At 48.3% G+C, this 21,846-nt stretch overlaps 2 protein-coding genes across 2 annotated transcripts in view; both read right to left on the bottom strand.

Annotated features, from left to right (window-relative positions):
• Window positions 1–17,557, bottom strand: part of LOC308569495 (uncharacterized protein) — a 67,580-nt gene extending 50,023 nt beyond the window's left edge. The window contains exon 1 of the mRNA XM_081163446.1: window positions 17,271–17,557. Within this exon, the coding sequence (XP_081019572.1) occupies window positions 17,271–17,346 (76 nt within the window). The 5' untranslated portion in view covers window positions 17,347–17,557. The remainder of the gene's footprint in view (window positions 1–17,270) is intronic.
• An 868-nt stretch (window positions 17,558–18,425) lies between these two features.
• LOC308569582 (zinc finger protein 653-like) overlaps window positions 18,426–21,846 on the bottom strand; it is a 99,033-nt gene continuing 95,612 nt past the window's right edge. Inside the window, exon 3 of the transcript XR_014000754.1 lies at window positions 18,426–18,801. The gene's annotated coding sequence lies outside the window, so the exon portion shown is untranslated. The remainder of the gene's footprint in view (window positions 18,802–21,846) is intronic.

Raw genomic sequence — 21,846 nt, 5'->3', positions numbered from 1 at the left:
GCCGCTTATCAGCTGATCCAATCAGCAGATAACCCGCTAAAAGCCGCTAATAGCGCTAATCCGCTAATCCGTCAATGGGCTTGCTTCGCAAGACAAAAAAACCGCTAGACGAAGAGAATCACAGAACGGATTCTTTTCGTCTTGCGAGGCACCACTGTATAAGTAAATAAATATATACCATATTTTTCACCCCATAGGGCGCACCTAGATTTTTTTTTGGGGGGGGGAAATAAAGAAAAAAATTATTTCCCCCCCCAGGCGCGGGGCTGGGGTGGGGGAAGCCCGAGCTTCCCCCGACCCCAGCCCCCAGAACAGGCTGCTATCCGCAAGCCTAGGGAGCCCAGCAGAAAGTCACACCGGTCTCCCCAGGCTTGCGGATATCTGCCTGAAGTCGCGCAGCTCTCCCACAGCTCAGCGTGCCGCAGGCTTAGGGATGCAGGCAGCTCTCCGCAAGCCATGGGAGAGCTGCGCAACTTCGTGCCAGGCTCCCACGGTTTGCGGATACCTTCCTGAAGCCCGGAGAGCGAGAGGGGTCGGTGCGCACCGACCCCTCTCACTCTCCAGGCTTCAGCGAAAGCCTGCATTCGCCCCATAGGACGCGCACACATTTCCCCTTCATTTTTGGAGGGGGAAAAGTGTGTCCTAAAGGGCGAAAAATACGGTAATAATATTAACAACTACGAAAGCAGCCGCTATGGACTTTCTGTCCTGAAATTTTCCAACCTTCAGTTTCATCGGACACCCACAACATTTAATGTTATGAGGGAGGGAGAAAATGTACGTGTGCCTGTTAGTAGTTGTTATAGATATATTCTCTTTGTGTGTTTATCTTTGTGCATGTGTGCATTTATTTTTATAATGGAAAGCAAAACAAACGAGGGGGGAGATATCGCTGTCATAAAAATGCAAATTAAAAACTATAAGGCTTTCAAGCCCGGGACCATAGCAGGTCTTTTTCACTTCAAAAGATCTTTGTTCACGACTCTTAAGTCAGCATCCATGACTGGGGTTTGGATCTCGCAATTTGGTTTGGAAAAAGATTGCTTTGTGTCTGGCTCCCAGAGCCGAAATCTCACATATCAGAGCAAAGCGCAGAAAACTCATCGCAGTGATTTCGGGCTGAATGGGAATGAAAGAACAGAGATAATGAAGGCTAAAGTTATGTTAACCAGGGTCACCAAACCTCAAAAGCACCCAATTAAGGAACGAGAAATAATAATTTTAAAAAATCATTAAAGCAGCCTTGAATGCCAGCCTAGATGTTCCGGACTACAACTTCCAGCAGCCCTGTTAGGGGTACAGTGCTATGATCCTTTGAATATTTACTTATGCCCCCAGCAAGATACATTTATTGCTCCAAGGTCAAACCTAGACAGCATATTAAAAAGCAGAGACATCACCTTGCCAACAAAGGTCCGTATAGTTAAAGCTATGGTTTTCCGAGTACAGTGGTACCTCGGGTTACATACGCTTCAGGTTACATACTCTGCTAACCCAGAAATAGTGCTTCAGGTTAAGAACTTTGCTTCAGGATGAGAACAGAAATCGTGCTCCGGCGGCGCAGCAGCAGCAGGAGGCCCCATTAGCTAAAGTGGTGCTTCAGGTTAAGAACAGTTTCAGGTTAAGTACGGACCTCCGGAACGAAGTAAGTACTTAACCCGAAGTACCACTGTAGTGATGTATGGAGGTGAGAGCTGGACCATAAATAAGGCTGATCGCCGGAGAATGGATGCTTTTGAATTATGGTGCTGGAGGAGACTCTAGAGAGTCCCATGGACTGCAAGAAGATCCAACCTCTCCATTCGGAAGGAAATCAGCCCTGAGTGCTCACTGGAAGGACAGATCCTGAAGCTGAGGCTCCAAGACTTTGGCCACCTCATGAGAAGAGAAGACTCCCCGGAAAAGACCCTGATGCTGGTAAAGATGGAGGGCACAAGGAGAAGGGGACGACAGAGGACGAGATGGTTGGACAGTGTTCTCGAAGCTACCAGCATGAGTTTGACCAAACTGTGGGAGGCAGTGGAAGACAGGAGTGCCTGGCGTGCTCTGGTCCAGGGGGTCACAAAGAGTCAGACACGACTAAACAACTAAACAACAACAAAAGGGACCCCTGACCATTAGGTCCAGTCGTGGCCGACTCTGGGGTTGCGGCGCTCATCTCGCTTTATTGGCAGAGGAAGCCGGCGTACAGCTTCCAGGTCATGTGGCCAGCATGACTAAACCGCTTCTGGCGAACCAGAGCAGCGCACGGAAATGCCGTTTACCTTCCCGCTGGAGCAGTACCTATTTATCTACTTGCACTTTGATGTGCTTTTGAACTGCTAGGTTGGCGGGAGCAGGGACCGAGCAACGGCAACTCACCCCGTCGCGGGGATTCGAACCGCCGACCTTCTGATCGGCAAGTCCTAGGCTCTGTGGTTTAACCCACAGCGCCACCTGCGTCCCATGAACCTCACTCTCAACATGCCAGTTGATGGTCAAATCCCACCCACAAAATACCGCTTGTTTCCACGTAACTCTTTGGAAACTCTGGTTCCATTTCTGACTTTGGACTGAGCGGGGATGTTGTGGGGGCTTTGGCAGGCAGACCTTCCCATGCCTTCTGCCCACGAACTGCCACCCCAGCAAGTTCTCCTGGGCCTCTGGCTCCCTCCTGTCCCTGCAAAAATGGAGACTTGCTGACTCCGGCGTTTGGCGGCCGGGCTGGCACGGGGGGGGGGGCACCTAGCCTGGCTCTGTGAGGCTTTAGCTAGAGAGGGCATTACAAAAGAGATTCCTCCCATTATTTGCACCCCACACACACACCGAGCCTTTGACAAAAGGGCTCTGGCGTATTGTTTTAAAAGCATTCAGCCAGCGAATGAACGTGAATATCTGAACATTGGGCACGTCGTTGTTGTGTTTAGGATGCAATGCACAGAGATACCCGCTCCCTTCCAGCTACTGGATAAAATAATCACATACCCTCCAAAAACATTTATCCAATGAAAATAGGGACGTCCTATTCAATACTTTCCTGGGCTCCATGACCACTGCTAATGGTGACAGCACTCACGAAATTAAAAGATGCCTGCTTTTTGGGAGAAAAGCGATGGCAAACCTGGACAGCATCTTAAAAAGCAGAGACATCACCTTGCCAACCAACGTCCGTAGAGTTCAAGCTCTGGTTTTCCCAGTAGTGATGTATGGAAGTGAGAGCTGGACCATCAAGAAGGCTGATGGCCGAAGAATGGATGCTTTTGAATTCTGGTGCTGGAGGAGACTCTTGAGAGTCCCATGGACTGCAAGAAGATCAAACCTCTCCATTCTGAAGGAAATCAGCCCTGAGTGCTCACTGGAAGGACAGATCCTGAAGCTGAGACTCCAAGACTTTGGCCACCTCATGAGAAGAGAAGACTCCCTGGAAAAGACCCTGATGTTGGGAAAGATGGAGGGCACAAGGAGAAGGGGACGACGGAGGGCGAGATGGCTGGACAGTGTTCTTGAAGCTACCAGCATGTGTTTGACCAAACTGCGGGAGGCAGTGGAAGACAGGAGTGCCTGGCGTGCTCTGGTCCAGGGGGTCACAAAGAGGCGGACACCACTAAATGACTAAACAACAACAACATTCAATAATAATAATAATAATAATAATAATAATAATAATAATAATAATAATATTTATACCCCACTCGTCTGACTGGGTTCCCCCAGCTACTCTGAGCAGCTTCCAAAATATATAAAAACATAATAAAACATTAAACAGCTTGCCTACACAGGGCTGCCTTCAGGTGTCTTCTAAGGTTGTATAGGTATTTATCTCCTTGGCTCGGGGTTCGCATAACTCCACACCCTCCAACATTTCTCTGATGAAAATAGGGGCAGCTTGTTGTTGTTTAATCGTTTAGTCGTGCCCGCCTCTTCGTGACCCCCTGGACCAGAGCACGCCAGGCACTCCTGTCTTCCACTGCCTCCCGCAGTTTGGTCAGACTCATGTTTGTAGCTTCCAGAACACCCTCCAACCATCTCGTCCTCTGTCGTCCCCTTCTCCCCTACCCTAAGGAGCAGCTTAGGGGCAGTTATTAACATTTTATACTGTATTTTATGCTGCTTTTTATTGCATCAATTGTTTTAAATTTGTTGTTAGTTGCCCTGAGCCCAGTTTTCTGAACCGGGAAGGGCGGGGTATAAATAAAAAATTATTCTTTATTGTATAAAATCAAATCAAAAGCAATAACCCAATAACCCCCCCCCAAAAAAAGCCACATTCTAAAACTTCTCTATACAGGGCTGCCTTCAGATGTCTTCTAAAAGTCACCTGTATTTTCCTTGACATCTGGTGGGAGGGCGTTCCACAGGGCAGGTGCCACCACCGAGAAGGCCCTCTGCCTGGTAGTCATTGATAGCTCTCTCTCCTCCAGGAACTCCAGAATCACAGAACGGTAAAGTTGGAAGGGAGCCTAAGGGTCATCTAGTCCAACCCCCTTTTAACGCAGGAATATGCAGTTGTCCCAGCAGGGGATCGAACCTGCAACCTTGGCATTTTCAGCACCATGCTCTAACCAGCTGAGCTATGCAGGCAGACTTCTCCAGTCCTCTTTCAAAGCTGCATTCAAAGTTGGAGACTTTAAAAATATTGCCGCATTCGCATACATGAAAGCAGAGCGGAGAGACACAGGCTGAAGTTGGATGGTCATTTGCCATGGATGCTTTAGTTGAAATTCCTGAATTACAGCGGGTTGGACTAGATGACCCTTGGGGTCTCTTCCAGACCTACAATTCTTCTTTGGCGATCACTCATAGCCGAGTAAGATTGTCTTCCATAAACACGGATTTAACAATGAGTCCATAAGTGACTGTGGAGGCCAATTCTGGATCCACACGTCCTTCCACAGTGAGGACATTGGTTTCTGGGCAGGAGTTGATCACAGTGAGGGTTTGCCAAGCGTGCCTTCCTCTTAGTACGTTTCTCCCTTGCGTCCTGAGTTCGAGTGTCTTCAAAGCCCATGACACCTTTGGTAAAGGCTGTTCTCCAATTGGAGCGCTCATAGGCCAGTGTTTCCCAGTTGTTTGTGTTTATACTACATTTTTTTAGATTGGCCTTGAGACAGTCTTTAAACCTCTTTTGTTGACCACCAACATTACGCTTTCCATTTTTAAGTTCGGAATAGAGTAGTTGCTTTGGAAGACGACCATCAGGCATCCGCACAACATGACCAGTCCAATGAAGTGGATGTTGAAGAATAATTGCTTCAACACTGGTGATCTTTGCTTCTTCTAGTACACTGACACTAGTTTGCCTGTCTTTCCAAGTGATGTGTAAAAATTTCCGGAGACACCGTTGGTGGGATCTTTCCCATGATTCTAGGAACCACGTGTAATTGGAATCGCGCAAGCGAAATGTGTGCAGGCACAGCTGTGTTTTGCTAATTAAACAATTAAACCCCTGTGTCAGTAATATCCCAAAGGCAACACAATGACCAAGTACAACAATGCAATGTCAATATATACTCTTTATTTAATCTATACAGAACATTGAACCACTGCTCCATAGCAATTGTTGTTCATACGATTCCATTCACCCTATAGACGGGTTTATGAAGCATTTCTGTATCCTTCTGCTGTGCTGAAGAAGAATTCCACGAAACAGTGGGAATATCCGGAATCACTGTTCACAACGTCTGTTTGCGGACCACATCGGCAGTGTTGGACGCCATAAAACAAATCTTTACGGCTTGTTTTCAGCAGATAAGAATCCGACCCGTCGCTTTTTTCAGAGACTTGCATAGTATAGTCTACAAAGACTTTCAGAGACCTATAAGACTTATGTTTATTTGGCTCTAGGTTTTCAAGAGAATCCAAGAGTGCATATTTTGTGACTTTCAGAGATTTAGAAGATTTTTGTTTATTTGATTTTGCAGAGAGTGCATATTTCATATACCGTATTTTTTGCTCTATAAGATGCACTTTTCCCCTCCTAAAATGTAAGGGAAAATGTCTGTGTGCCTTATGGAGTGAATGCAGGCTGCACAGCTATCCCAGAAGCCAGAACAGCAAGAGGGATTGCTGCTTTCACTGCACAGCGATCCCTCTTGCTGTTCTGGCTTCTGGGATTCAGAATAATTCTTTTCTTGTTTTCCTCCTCCAAAAACTAGGTGCTTCTTATGGTCTGGAGCGAAAAATACGGTGTTTCATATTGTTCAATGTTCTGTGCAGATTATATAAAGAGTTTATATTGACATCGCATTGTTGTACTTGGCCATCATGTTGCCTTTTGGATATTACTAGCGTTTTGCTAATTGGCTGGGAGACTGCAAGTTCTGCCTCGCGGCTCTGCAAAGGAAACAGCAGCAGGCTTTTATTTCATTTCATCTCGGCGCCGCGAGCTTAGCGTTCAGCAAAAGGGCCTTGAACCTCCCCGAGGGGGCAGCGCTCCTCTCCTCTGCCCACCGCCAGCTCCTGACGCTTGCGACTTTGGTTATTTCGGTCTCTCCCGACTCCAAGGCCAGGGGCTGCACATGCGTGCGGCGCATGAGTGCAAGGCTGAAGCCTCTCTGCTTGGAGAGCGTTTCGTTCATTATTCAGAGGCTGATTCTTGGCAAAGGATTTAATGCAAGGAGGGGAGGCGGACGGGCGGACAAGGCCTCGGCTGATTGGCAATGTGCCGTTTTGCCCAGGTGAAAAACAAAAGCAGGCCAAGGCCACATCTGCAACGTGCGTTTTCTTACGCCACTTTAAACAGCCACGGCTTCCCCCAAAGAATCATGGGATTGAAGAGCTGGAATGGGACCCTAGGGGTCATCCAGACCAACCCGCTGTATGCAGGAATGTAGTTCGTTTATACATTTCAATAATTTTAAAGCCATTTTAACATTTCAAAACTTGACTTCCTTCCCCCTCTTCCTGCGGTTCCTTAGATTAATTTTTAATATCTTCTGCATATCCAAATTCATTTAATTTACTCGTTTATTCATCTTCTTTAAATATATACAGTGGTACCTCGGGTTAAGAACTTAATTCGTTCCAGAGGTCCGTTCTTAACCTGAAACTGTTCTTAACCTGAAGCACCACTTTAGCTAATGGGGCCTCCTGCTGCCGCCGCGCGATTTGTGTTCTCATCCTGAAGCAAAGTTCTTAACCCGAGGTAATATTTCTGGATTAGCGGAGTCTGTAACCTGAAGCATCTGTAACCTGAAGCGTATGTAACCCGAGGTACCACTGTACTCTTATATAACTCCAGGTTGTTACAATAACCCTGCCAATGTTTTTATCTGTTTACAATTTATCTGTAAATATTCAATAAACCATTTCCGTTCTTTCATAAAAAGTTTGTTATCTTGATCTCTTATTCTTCCGGTAAGTTTGGGCCATTTCTGAATATTCCATAAGTTTTTGTATATATTCTACCTTTACTGGGACTTCTGCTTCTTTCCATTTTGGGGCAAGTAACTTTCTTGTCGCTGTAGTCCCATACATGAATAAGTTTCTAAACAGTTTAGGTAGTTCTGTCCCTATAATTCCCAAAAGAAAAGCTTCTGTTGTTTTTTACAATTACAGTATTTTAAACATCCTTTTCAATTCATTATATATCGGTTTAAACCAGGCATAGGCAGACTCCGCCTCCAGATGTTTTGAGACTACAATTCCCATCATCCCTGACCACTGGTCCTGCTAGCTAGGGATGATGGGAGTTGTAGTCCCAAAAACACCCGGAGGGCCGAGTTTGCCTATGCCTGGTTAAAACCCAGAATAGTTTAAGAGTCAACACCAATTCCCAGGGAATTCTGGGAATTGTAGTTCTCTGAGGCGCGTGGCGGGGTCTCCTCCTAACAGATCTCAGCACAATTAACAAACTACAGCTCCCACGATTCTTTGGGGAAAGCCCTGACAATTTCAAGGGACTTCTTTGCTATACAACTTTTTGGCAAATGCTGAAGGCGTCCCTCTTTACCCTGGTCTTCGACACCTGAGTTTAGTGTTTTCAGACTCACTCTGTTCTTGCGGCTGCAATCTGCTTTAAATTCTGCATTTTAAATTGCTGTAACCCTCCCAGGGACCTGCTGGCGAAGGGTGGGGCATTAATGGAATTCAAGTATTTATTTTATTTCATAGAATTCCTATACCGTTGGGTTGCAGGAAACGTCAGAGCAGTTTATGAAAAGGACAAAAGATTGTTAAAAGCACTTAAGAAGTTCGAAACGTTAAAAGCACTTTCAAAAAATTAAAACCAGCAATAAACGAGAAACCCGGCAGCATTCCAAATATCTTGGTACACTTGTCTGGACAGAAATGTTTTTAGCTCAAGGTGGGGTTCATGGTTCTCCCCTTCCTCATTTAATCCTCACAACATCCCTGTGAGGTATATTAGGCCAAGAGGCAGTGATTGGACGCCAAGGTTAGCCAGCGAGATTTGTGGCTGCCGGGGGATACGAACCCAGGTCTCCCATGTTCTGGTCCGAGTCGAACACTCTAACCACTACCCCAGACTCAGGGCTGGATTTAGGCTTGATGAGGCCCTAAGCTCCTGAAGGTAATGGGGCCCTTTCTATGTCCAGCTGTCCTTTGTCAACAAACAATTGTCGCTGTTTTTTATGTCGAATATATGCTCTATGGTAATTTATGGACCACATGGGTATCTCAAGCCATTTGCACATGCAGAATGTAGGCACCCTATATATAGAAAGGAGCAAACCAGGGATATTTTAGGGAGCAGGCTAGCAGGTGGGGCCCATGACTTACATCACAGGAGCCTACACAACACAAAACACTGTTGCTGGATGTAGGTTTTATTTTGTTTTTTATCTTATATTTTGGAAATGTACATCCAGTTTCCCCCCCCTTTAATTTTTTTGGGGGGAGGCTAAGCTATAGCTTATGGGACGTGGGTGGCGCTGCAGGTTAAACCACAGAGCCTAGGACTTGCTGATTAGAAGGTCGGCGGTTCGAATCCCCGCGACGGGGTGAGCTCCCGTTGCTCGGTCCCTGCTCCTGCCCACCTAGCAGTTCGAAAGCACGTCAAAGTGCAAGTAGATAAACGGGTACTGCTCCGGCGGGAAGGTAAATGGCATTTCCATGCGCTGCACTGGTTCGCCAGAAGCGGCTTAGTCATACCGGCCACATGACCCGGAAGCTGTATGCCGGCTCCCTCGGCCTGTAAAGCGAGATGAGCACCGCAACCCCAGAGTCGTCCGCAACTGGACCTAACGGTCAGGGGTCCCTTTACCTTTACCTTAAGCTATAGCTTATACGTAAATCCGGCACAGAGCAGCACTGTTTCCATGAATAAAGACAACAGGCAGGTAACACTGAAGACCTCCACCCTCGATTCATATCTAACAATCGTCCCTGCAGGATTCAGCCAAGGCTTTGTATGCCCAAGGCAGACGCCAGCTGTGCACAGCACTAATTGGCCAGGGCCGGTGACATCACGGACTGCCCCCCTTTCCCCCTCCATCCCGGGAGCACATTTGTGTTTCTCTTTCGCCGTGCGTTTCAAACGAGGCACCCAGCAGACATTAAATTAAATCTAACTTCCAAGTGGAGTTTAATTTAATTTTGCAAAAGATGTTTTGAGGCAGACAGCTCGTTTGACACATGGCGGGGAGGGGAGGCGAACAATAGAATGACTCAGTCTGCTTTCGGTTTTGCTGATGTCAAGATCAGTGCAAAAGGGGGGGGGGAGATCTGGGGAGGTGGAGCCCTGAAAGGAGGAAGGGCGGGGGAGAAAAATATGGGGTGTATTTTATTGTTAAAGTTATCACTCTATGTACCCTTAATATATTCATTTACCTGGAAGCGACCCCCGCTTTGAACTGAACGGGACTTATTTCTGAGTTAGTTTCCTGAATGAGAAGTTCCACCCCTTATTTATTTATTTATTTATCTATTATTATTATTATTATTATTATTATTATTATTATTATTATGATGATGATGATGATGATGTCTCTGCAGCTAGCACCATCCACATGCTTGCAAATGGGCCACCCACACTGTGCATCTGAAACACATCCAAACACACATTTAAACCCCTTGGCTTGCTCCCCCCCCCCAGGAATCCTGGGAAATGTAGTTTCCCACTCACAGAGCTACACTTTGCAGTACCGCTAACAAACTACAGTTCCCAGGATTCTCTGGGGGGAAGCAAAGTGCTGTAAATGTATGTTGGTCGTGCTGTGGATCTCCCCAGAGGATAAGGTCCCTGCCCCAAAGACCTTACAATCTAAAAAGCTCAACACAGCGGAAACAAGCAGAGGGAAGGAACCAGGAGCGAAGCAATACCTGGCTGTTTTCAGCGACAGGTGTTGAGGATCTTTTCAGACAGCCTCAATGCAATGGCCTAATGGGATGCTGTTATTTTGGGGTGATGTATGGAAGTGAGAGCTGGACCATAAAGAAGACTGATCGCCAAAGAATGGATGCTTTTGAATTCTGGTGCTGGAGGAGACTCTTGAGAGTCCCATGGACTGCAAGAAGATCAAACTTCTCCATTCTGAAGGAAATCAGCCCTGAGTACTCACTGGAAGGACAGATCCTGAAGCTGAGGCTCCAAGACTTGGGCCACCTCATGAGAAGAGAAGACTCCCTGGAAAAGACCCTGATGTTGGGGAAGAGGAGGGCACAAGGAGAAGGGGACGACAGAGGACGAGATGGTGGGACAGTGTTCTCGAAGCTACCAGCAGGAGTTTGACCAAACTGCGGGAGGCAGTGGAAGACAGGAGTGCCTGGTGTGCTGTGGTCCAGGGGGTCACAAAGAGGCGGACACGACTAAACAACAACATTGTCTGGTAACCCCCATAAGAACTGAGGGAAAGGAGGGAGATACAGAACGCTGGAAAAGGGGAGTAGAGGTTCAGTTGTAGCGGCTCAGGAGTAAAGTTGCCAACGTATGTGTTTGTGTGCGTAAGAGGAGAGCCTCTGCTTCTCCATCTTCTCCCCCCCCCCCAAAAAAAGCAGGTAGAATTTTTAGTCTGTGAAGACTGCACTGCATCTCCAAGCCAGGAAAATGACCCGCTGTTAGATGTCTAGACACCTTCCATGTACATCTCACAAAGCACAGGAGCCTTGCCAGGAAAAAAACTGATAATGTTGGCAACCCCTCCTTGGACATCGGTGAAGATTTGGGGAGAAAGACACAGAAAAACCACCCTGGCAGAAAGGAACGGCTTCATACGAATGTCGGACACTGCCTTATGCGGAATCGGATTATTGGTTCAACTATCAGTGGGGTCCATGCACAGGCCAGCAGCCGCTCTGCAAGGTTTCAGGCAGCCCTGAAAATACCAGGAATTGAACCTTCTCCATGCAAAACAGGGACGCAGGTGGCGCTGTGGGTTAAACCACAGAGCCTAGGACTTGCCGATCAGAAGGTCGGTGGTTCGAATCCCCGCGACGGGGTGAGATCCCATTGCTCGGTCCCTGCTCCTGCCAACCTAGCAGTTCGAAAGCACGTCAAAGTGCAAGTAGATAAATAGGTACCACTCCAGCGGGAAGGTAAACGGCGTTTCCGTGCGCTGCTCTGGTTTGCCAGAAGCGGCTTAGTCATGCTGGCCACATGACCCGGAAGCTGTACGCCAGCTCCCTCGGCCAGTAAAGCAAGATGAGCGCCGCAACCACAGAGTAGGCCACAACTGGACCTAATGGTCAGCGGTACCTTTACCTATATATATTTATTAATTTTTACATGGAATTTCAAAAAAATATATACCATACAACATATTTGGGTGTGGTCAGAGGCAGAAGTGGGTGTGTCCAGAGGGAAAAGTGGGTGTGGTCAGTGGCAGAAGTGGGTGTGTCCAGAGAGGAAAAGTGGGTGTGGTCAGTGGCAGAAGTGGGTGTGTCCAGAGAGGAAAAGTGGGTGTGGTCAGTGGCAGAAGTGGGTGTGTCCAAAGGCAAGAAGTGGGTGTGATCAGTGGCAGAAGTGGGTGTGTCCAGGGGCAAAAGGTGGGTGTGTCCAGAGGCAAAAGTGGGTGGGGTCAGTGGCAGAAGTGGGTGTGTCCAATTGCAGAATTGGAAGGGACCCTAAGGATTGTCTAATCCAGGGGTAGGCAACCTAAGGCCCATGGGCTGGATGTGGCCCAATCGCCTTCTCAATCCGGCCCCCGGATGGTCCAGGAATCAGTGTGTTTTTATACGAGTAGAATGTGTCCTTTTATTTCAAATGCATCTCTGGGTTATTTGTGGGACATAGGAATTTGTTCACTCCCCCCCAAACAATATAGTCCACCCCCCCCCCATGGTCTGAGGGACGGGGGACCGGCCCACAGCTGAAAAAGCTTGCTGGTCTAATTCAACTTCTTGCGATGAATGAATATGCAACTGTCCCATCCAGGGATCGAACCTGCAACCTTGGCCTTATCAGCACCATGCTCTAACCAAGTGAGCGATCCTTTGTATATTTCAGCCATACAGAAATCAGAGGTTTTGACACCCACACCCCTCCGACATCTCTCCACCCAGGAAGGCAAGACGAATTCTCAGAGTTCAAGGACCCATTCCAAACAGGTAAAATTGTTCAAGGAGGGCACAGAGCAGGGCAGGTGAGAGGCATGGCCTGGAAAGAGGGGCTGGTGGTGCGGGGGGGGGGGAGCCGCAAGGGTCAGTCAGAGGGGCCTGAAGCGTCTTGTTTGGGTCCTGGTCCTGAGTAGTCCCAGAGGCCGACAGGGACTCCCCAGAGAGACGACTTTCCCATCAGTGAAGGTCCTGCGTGAGTGTCTGGAGACGGTTGGAGGATGGATGGTGGCCAACAGATTGAGGTTGAATCCTGACAAGACAGAAGTACTGTTTTTGGAGGACAGGGGGCGGGCGGGTGTGGAGGAGTCCCGGGTCCTGAATGGGGCAACTGTGCCCCTGAAGGACCAGGTGCGCAGCCTGGGAGTCATTCTGGACTCACAGCTGTCCATGGAGGCGCAGGTCCATTCTGTGTCCAGGGCAGCTGTCTGCCAGCTCCACCTGGTACGCAGGATGAGACCCTCCCTGCCCGCAGACTGTCTTGCCAGAGTGGTGCATGCTCTGGTTATCTCTTGCTTGGACTACTACAATGCGCTCTACGTGGGGCTACCTTTGAAGGTGACCCGGAAACTGCAATTAATCCAGAATGCGGCAGCTAGACTGGTGACTGGGAATGGCCGCCGAGACCACATAACACTGGTCTTGAAAGACCTACATTGGCTCCCAGTACGTTTCCGAGCACAATTCAAAGTGTTGGTGCTGACCTCTAAAGCCCGAAACGGCCTCGGTCCAGTATACCTGAAGGAGCGTCTCCACCCCCATCGTTCAGCCCCGACACTGAGGTCCAGCGCTGAGGGCCTTCTGGCGGTTCCCTCCCTGCGAGAAGTGAGGTTACAGGGAACCACACAGAGGGCCTTCTCGGTGGTGGCGCCCACCCTGTGGAACACCCTCCCTTCAGATGTGAAGGAAATAAGTAGCTATCTTCTCTTTAAAAGACATCTGAAGGCAGCCCTGTTTAGCGAAGTTTTTAATATTTAATGCTCTATTGTTTTTAACACTTGATTGGAAGCCGTCCAGAGTGGCTGGGGAAACTCAACCAGATGGGCAGGGTATAAATAAATTATTATTATTATTATTATTATTATTATTATTATTATTATTATTATTATTATTATTATTATCACCTGGTACCTGAAATGCTTTGATTTGGAGAGACCAGGAACCAGAACCCTGACATTCCCAATGCAAAGCCTCCCATCCCTTCCCAAACTTTGCCGGCCTTGGATACTACTACTACTACTACTACTACTACTAATAATAATAATAATAATAATTTATTATTTGTACCCCACCCATCTGGCTGGGTTTCCCCAGCCACTCTGGGTGGCTTCCACAGAGACCAAAAATACACTAAAATGTCACCCATTAAAAACTTCCCTGAACAGGGCTGCCTTAAGATGTCTTCTAAAAGTCAGGTAGTTGTTTTTCTCTTTGACATCTGATTTGAGTGTGTTCCACAGGGCGGGCGCCACCACCGAGAAGGCCCTCTGCCTGGTTCCCTGTAGCTTTGCTTCTCGCAATGAGGGAACCGCCAGAAGGCCCTCGGAGCTGGACCTCAGCGTCCGGGCAGAACGATGGGGGACAGCTTTCAGGAGCTGTAGACAGGGATGGAGGCACTTCCTTCCGCAAGCCAAGTACACAGTTACAAACGAAGACATGAAGCATCACTCAGACCAGGCGAAGATGCTTTTGTAAGTAAAAATGTGCCAAACTCTTCCTTCTCCTGCCTGCTGCCCAATAAAAATTTAAAGACTAGCCCCCCCCCCCCCGAGAACTGAGCAGGTTTCTCGCCGCATAGCCACACCCCTTTCTTTTTCCTGAAGGCACAAATTTCGGGATCCACTCATTCCACTTCCTGAGAGCTCAGTACCAGCAAGACGACCAAACGTGGTTATCCGAATCCCAGTTATTTGCTTTGAGGAAGGGCTGTAACAAAATGGGGCAGAGCGTCTCTTTTGAACACGGGAAGTTCAACCTGCAGTTCTGTGCAACTGCCATAAAACTTAGGGAACAAGCTGTGCTACCAAAACGATTCAGGTTTTAAATGATAATTTTAGGTCATATTTTAGTGATCCAGATTTAACTGCCGCTATATCTGAATTGTATGGGACGCGGGTGGCGCTGTGGGTTAAACCACAGAGCCTAGGACTTGCCGATCAGAAGGTCGGCGGTTCGAATCCCCGCGACGGGGTGAGCTCCCGTTGCTCGGTCCCTGCTCCTGCCAACCTAGCAGTTCAAAAGCACCTCAAAGTGCAAGTAGATAAGTAGGTACCACTCCGGCGGGAAGGTAAATGGCGTTTCCGTGCGCTGCTCTGTTTCGCCAGAAGCGGCTTAGTCATGCTGGCCACATGACCCGGAAGCTGTACGCCGGCTCCCTCGGCCAATAAAGCGAGATGAGCGCCGCAACACCAGAGTCGGCCACGACTGGACCTAATGGTCAGGGGTCCCTTTACCTTTACCTATACCTGAATTGTCTCTGTTATACCCACTTGCAATTCAATGTATTCCTGTTGTGTTTTCTGATTTTCCCAATACTGTATGTGGCCCCAAACTGGTCTGTGACTGTAATAATAAAATTCATTCATTCAACCTCCAGTGGCGTCTCTGGGTAGATATAAGAAATTTCCCCTGCCCCAAACTCTGCCAGTCAGTGTCAACAATTCTGAGCTAGATCAACCGGTAATTCTGACTCAGTTTAAGGCCGCTGCCAATGAATGTTCCTATCTCTGTATACAGAAACATTGCACGGAGGGAGATCAGAGGCGGTTGGGAGGAGACGGTTAAAAAAAAAATGCAGCTTATTCACATTAAAGTTGCTAAAACGTTTCCTGCAGGTGTGACCCAGCGCAGATGAACCCAGAAAGACTTACTTGCGTAGAAACCTGCTTATCACATAAGCTTTCAATCCCCTACATAGTTTTTTTTGTTCTCCAGGTCTATCGTATTAAAGTGGGATTTATTGCTGAGTAAGGATGCAGAGACGATGGAGGGGGGTGGGGTCAGTGTCTTGCCTTCACCCTTGGTACGCCGAGTTATTTAGAAGGACAATGTCCCGCCTTATGGCAAGGTCTTGGGGCAAGTCATAGTATTACGCAGCAGAAAACGAGGCAATGTCCTCTATGTCTGGCAGAATCAAAGGGGAAACCCCAATCACCTGATATTCCCCCCCCCAAAAAAAAAAACCCACCAGTCCCTGCAGCCCTTAAACTCTTATCCGGATTCTGGGTTATGGGGACGAAGGGGCGCCATAACCCTTAGGCAACACTGCCAATTATCCCAGAGGTTGGGGCAAAGAGAAAACCAATCGCCCTTAATTTGCATGGATTAAAATATATATATTTAAATTGGGTTTAGCAGAGGCATCATTGCATGGGTTTTTGTTTAAGCGGGGGGGGGGGAGTAGACTTGGAAGTAGAGGCTGACAAGCTGCGAAGGCCCTTCCTCGGACACGTCACACATTATATTGCAAGGAACAAAGCTCTGCGTTTTAAAAAAAGCATTGGTTGTGGTTTGTCTTTTCTCCCGCATCCAGCAGGCAACCCGCAGGTCTGCCCCACATAACCGACACGGGTCAAGCTAGCCAGCCACCCGTAGAAAGATTTGCGCTTTCGACTCGCAGGTCAACTTCATGGGCCCATTTTACAGTTTGGAACAATAAGCCCCGATGGGCAGAACAAGTGAGTTGGCTGAAAATACTGGTGGATCCAAAGGGATGGATTAGCAGCAGCCTGAGCAGGGGGGCGGGGTCTCTCGCCCCCCCTAAATGGCACCCAGGGGTGTCAGAAAGGTGCTGACACGCCTGGAAATTACCTCCCCTTCTTTTGGGGGTGGTTCTTCTGTGCAAACAAGGATGCCACCGGGAGAACATCATTGCCATGAAGGGCTTTTAAGAGCTACTCTGTGGGGCAGCGTAAGGGATGTGATGTCTGACTGTGGGGCCGCTTAGGATGAGGCAGGGCAGTGATGAGCAGTGGGTAGAGCAGCAGGGTCTCCTTCCCACCCACCCAGAGAGCGATGGACAGGGCGGCTGCTGCCTGGCTTCCCTACCTCTCAGCCAAGCTTGGGAAAGTTACTATGCCCCCCCAAATGCAAGCACAGATCAAGTCCCCCCCCCCCAGGGTCTCTGCCCCCCCTGGAGCGATGACTAGATCTCCCAAAACAAAGAAGTGAAAACTTTTCAGAGCGACCCACAATCTGTGCATTGGGGGGAGGAAAGTCCTTTGCTTCCCCCCCCCAAAGAAAAAGAGGTCAGCCTTAGGGAAGGGGGGTGTCCTCAGATAGCCAGGTCCTTGGGAGACCCTCCTAAGCCCCATATATTTTGGGGCTTGGGGGTTGAGGATAAGGGAGGGGGGCCTTGAGTGAGGGAGGGGGCGCGTTAAGAAGGGGAGGGGGGAAAGGAGAGTCTCCTTGCTTTCTCTACATCCAGCCGCACACACCTTCCGAGAAATAACCCAGGCGTTCTCCATGCTCTGCCCCTCATCAGAACACCCCCCCAAAAAAAACTGCTCTGCCCCACATCCAGGCAGCCTAACCAGCCACCATCCGATCAGAGAAGACATTCTCCGCCCCTCCCGCCCCCCAAAACTGCCCCTACGTTTCCCAACCTGCCATTCCTGCTTCCATTTCCCCACCCCCCGCCCCCCTCTTTGTGCCTTGCTTACATTGCCCCCCCCCACAAAAACCCTCCTTCCCTCCTCCCCCCCCCCCTACGCCGCCGCCTTTGGCCAACTCAGCAGAGCGCCTTTGGAGATGGAGAAGGGAAGAGAAATCTCAGCACTCACCTGTCTCAGGTATCCTCAGGGCGCCTGGGTCCTTGGCCCGCGTGGCCTCCTGGCTCTTGAGGGCTTCTCCGGGCATGGTGTGGCATCCAGCGGGGTTTGGGGGGGGCGTGAAGTGGTCTTGAGGGGGGGGGCGTTTAGAGTTGCCAGGCAAGGCGGCTGGATGGAGGAGAGATGGAGAGAGAGATGCGGAGAAGAGACCAGGCGCTTCTGATGCGCTCTGCAGGCTGGAGGGAGGATGAGGTGGGATGGAGCCTGCGCCGTAGAGGGAGGGGGGGGGGACCTGGGAGAATCCAGCTCAGAGGTGGGGAGGGGGGAGAGGGAGGCTGGACCAGCCTGCTGCTTCTGCTCCCCCCTCGCTGCCTGAACAGCTCTGTCATCCTCAATGATGTCAGCAGCAGCAGCAGCAGCAGCTCCCTCTATAGCAGGGAGGGTGTGGAAATTGTGGAAGCCGGGGGCGCCTGGTACTGCAGAAAAGACAGAGAGAGACAGGGCAGGCCAGGCAGGGCAGACAAGATGGCCCTGATCCCTCCAGGGCAATTGCACCAGCCTGGCAGGGAGCAAGAGCCTCTGCTCTCTCTCTCTCCATCCTCCCTCGTCCACCCAAAATCCAGTTTCTGGAAGCCACAGGAAAGGAGAGTTTTGCTCTTCTAGGCAGGTTTGTGGGTGCCCCGTCGTGGGCATTGGCCAGGCGAGGGCAGGATAGGGGCCCCCTGGCCTGATCCAGCAGGTTAATAATAATGACGACAACAACAACAACAATAATAATTTATTAGTTATACCTCGCCCATCTGGCTGGGCTTCCCCAGCCACTCTGGGCAGCTTCCAACAGAACAGCAAAATACAATAACCTATTAAGCATTAAATGAGTTTGACTAAACTGCAGGAGGCAGTGGAAGACAGAAGTGCCTGGCGTGCTCTGGTCCAGGGGGTCACGAAGAGTCAGACACGACTAAACGACTAAACATCAACAACAACAATTAAGCATTAAAAGCTTCCCTAAACAGGGCTGCCTTCAGATGTCTTCTAAAAGCCCGGTAGTTGTTGTTCTCTTTGACATCTGGTGGGAGGGAGTTCCACAGGGCAGGAGCCACCACCGAGAAGGCCCTCTGCCTGATTCCCTGTAACCTGACTTCTCGCAGGGAGGGAACTGCCAGAAGGCCTTCGGAGCTGGACCTCAGTGTCCGGGCAGAACGATGGGGGTGGAGACGCTCCTTCAGATATACTGGACCGAGGCCGTTTAGGGCTTTAAAGGTCAGCACCAACACTTTGAATTGTGCTCGGAAACATACTGGGATCCAATGTAGGTCTTTCAAGACCGGTGTTAAGTGGTCTTGGCGGCCGCTCCCAGTCACCAGTCTAGCTGCCGCATTCTGGATTAGTTGCAGTTTCCGGGTCACCTTCAAAGGTAGCCCCACGTAGAGCACATTGCAGTAGTCCAAGCGGGAGATAACCAGAGCATGCACCACTCTGGCGAGACAGTCTGCGGGCAGGGAAGGTCTCATCCTGCGTACCAGATGGAGCTGGTAGACAGCTGCCCTGGACACAGAATCGACCTGCACCTCCATGGAGAGCTGTGAGTCCAAAATGACTCCCAGGCTGCGCACCTGGTCCTTCAGGGGCACAGTTACCCCATTCAGGACCAGGGAATCCTCCACACCTGCCCGCCTCCTATGCCCCAAAAACAGTACTTCTGTCTTGTCAGGATTCAACCTCAATCTGTTAGCCGCCATCCATTGTTGTTGTCGTTGTTATATTTATTATTAATATTAGCAGTGCTTTTTATGTTTCGGGGGTACTCTCATTTGACTCAAGAAAATCCCCATTTTATAGCCCAGATCAGGGGAAATGAATACAGTAAATGGACAAAAGATTCACAAAATATTTAGGGGCATGCGTCCCCCCAGGGGAAAAACACACACACTGAATATTAGTAATAGTACTAGTACTCCACGCATCTGACTGCGTTGCCCAAGCCACCCTGGGCGGCTCCCAATCTATACAAAACATAATAAATTCCCTAAATTCCCTAAATCTGTATTAAATACGTATCCCTCCCTTCATCTCAAGGCAGCGCACAACACACAAATACAAGGCAAAAAGCACAAGATGCAGAATGCAAACAGGAACAGAAAAAATGGTTCCGTCAGCGCAAGACCCTTAATCTCAGCACAGTGGGTTCCAGCCCCACATTGGGCAAAAGATTCATGCATTGCAGGGAGTTGGACTAAATTATCCTTGTGGTCCGAATTCTAGTGGCGGGGACCACAAGCCAATAATGCCCCTCCCTGCCACAAACATATTTAAAAGGATATATACTCCAATACAGGCTCCTTATTGTTTAGTCATTTAGTCGTGTCCGCCTCTTCGTGACCCCCTGGACCAGAGCACGCCAGGCACTCCTGTCTTCCACTGCCTCCCGCAGTTTGGTCAGACTCATGTTTGTAGCTTCGAGAACACTGTCCCACCATCTCATCCTCTGTCGTCCTCTTCTCCTTGTGCCCTCCATCTTTCCCAACATCAGGGTCTTTTCCAGGGAGTCTTCTCTTCTCCTGAGGTGGCCAAAGTCTTGGAGCCTCAGCTTCAGGATCTGTCCTTCCAGTGAGCACTCAGGGCTGATTTCCTTAAGAATGGAGAGGTTTGATCTTCTTGCAGTCCATGGGACTCTCCAGAGTCTCCTCCAGCACCAGAATTCAAAAGCATCCATTCTTCGGCGATCAGCCTTCTTTGTGGTCCAGCTCTCACTTCCATACATCACTACTGGGAAAACCATAGCTTTAACTAGATGGACCTTCATGGACCCCTTCATGGATCACTGCCTTGAAGTGGCGAAGGGGCTTGAATAACTCAGAGAAGCTATGAGCTATGCCGTGCAGGGCCACCCAAGATGGACAGGTCATAGTGGAGAGTTTTGACCAAACGTGATCCACCTGGAGCAGGAACCGGCCAGCCACCTCAGTATCCCTGCCAAGAAAACTCCATGGACAAAGACTTTTTTGCCTAAAGGTGTATAATGAACCTCTTTGGGGAGAGCATTCCACAGACAGGGAGCCACTGCAGAGAAGGCCCTGTTCTCATGTTGCCACCCTCTGGACCTCTCATGGAAGAGGCACGAAGAAGGGCCTCAGAAGATGATCTCAGGTTCCAGGGTAGTTCATATGGGGAGACGCAGACCTCGTTGTATTGGGGTCCTGAGCCATTTAAGGCTTTATTACTCAAAACCAGCACTTTGAATGGGATCTAGAAGCTAACTGACCGCTTGTGCAATCGGGAAATGGAAGGTAAGGCTGTTCATGGGGGGATGAAAATGGCTAGGGGAGAAAACTGAGAGAGCACTTCTTATTTTTAAAATATTTTTTATTAACTTTTCAGATTATACATTTCAAAATGAACATCTTTCATTATAACCAAATCTTCAACGACTTCCCTCCCTCCCCGGAAATAGCGTGTGCTCACGTGTATGGGCACACGCTTCCCCCGCCCTCCAGCCCGCCGCACGATCGGTGATGGAGACACCGGCCCGAGGCGCAGGAAGTTTGCTGGCCCCTTGTGGTGGGAATGTAAAAAGGTGAAATGCTTCTGGGACATGATATATAACGAGATGAAAAAAATGTTGAAATATACATTCATAAAGAAACCAGAAGCATTTTTACTCGGCATTGTGGGGAGTGATATCAATAGAAAGGAATATAAGCTCTTTTTATATGCAATAACAGCAGCAAGAATATTACTATCCCAAAAATGGAAGCAAGAAGAATTGCCGAAGATTGAAGAATGGAGAATGAAGTTAATGGACTATGCAGAATTAGATAAACTAACAGGAAGGATTCCTAGCCGTCGGGACCAGAAATTCACGGAAGACTGGAGTAAATTTACGGACTACTTCAAAAGTATTTGTGAAGATCAGACGACGTTTTTAGGTTTGCAAGAGGTTTTGTGAGGAGTATTATTGGAAGTATTGCAAAATTGGAGAAGGGGAAGGATGATTTGTTAAGAGGCAATATAAAGTTAAGAAATGCATAAGAAGTGGTTAAAATGGTGGATCATCAGAGGTGCTGATGGAAGTCTAAAAAGATTGTGTAAGTGAATTTAAGAACTATTTACAAAAATACTGTAAAATTAAGGAATGTTGAATGATGTTGGATTGAAATTAAGTAGTTTCTAGCTGTAATGGTACAAAGGAATATGATAAAATGGTTTTCTTTTTATAAGTAAGAATTTAAGGTTATAATAGCCTAAGATGTTGGAGAGAAAATAAGGTATTTTCTTGTTTTAAAGCTGTAATGCTTTGAGATATGGATTTGCTGCACAAATAATTTGAACTGGATATACAAGAAGGGGAGGTATGAGGAGGTCAGGGAAATATGTTATGAGAAAATAAGTGGTGAAATTTATGTGTTTTTAACTTTTTTCTTTTTATGTCTGTTTTTTTTCTTTTTGTTTGTAAAAAGTTGGAAACTTTAATAAATATATTTTTTTAAAAAATAAATAAAAAGATTGTATAAGTGATAAGTTTTGTGGTACATTTTATAATTTTTATGTTATAATCAATAAAAATTAAAAAAAAAGTTTGCTGACC

Source organism: Podarcis bocagei (assembly GCF_964188305.1).
Source record: "Podarcis bocagei genome assembly, chromosome: 12".
NCBI classification, from domain to species: Eukaryota; Metazoa; Chordata; class Lepidosauria; order Squamata; family Lacertidae; genus Podarcis; species Podarcis bocagei.
The sequence above is the reverse complement of the archived record's forward strand: the minus strand, read 5'-3'. Positions and strand labels throughout refer to the sequence as shown.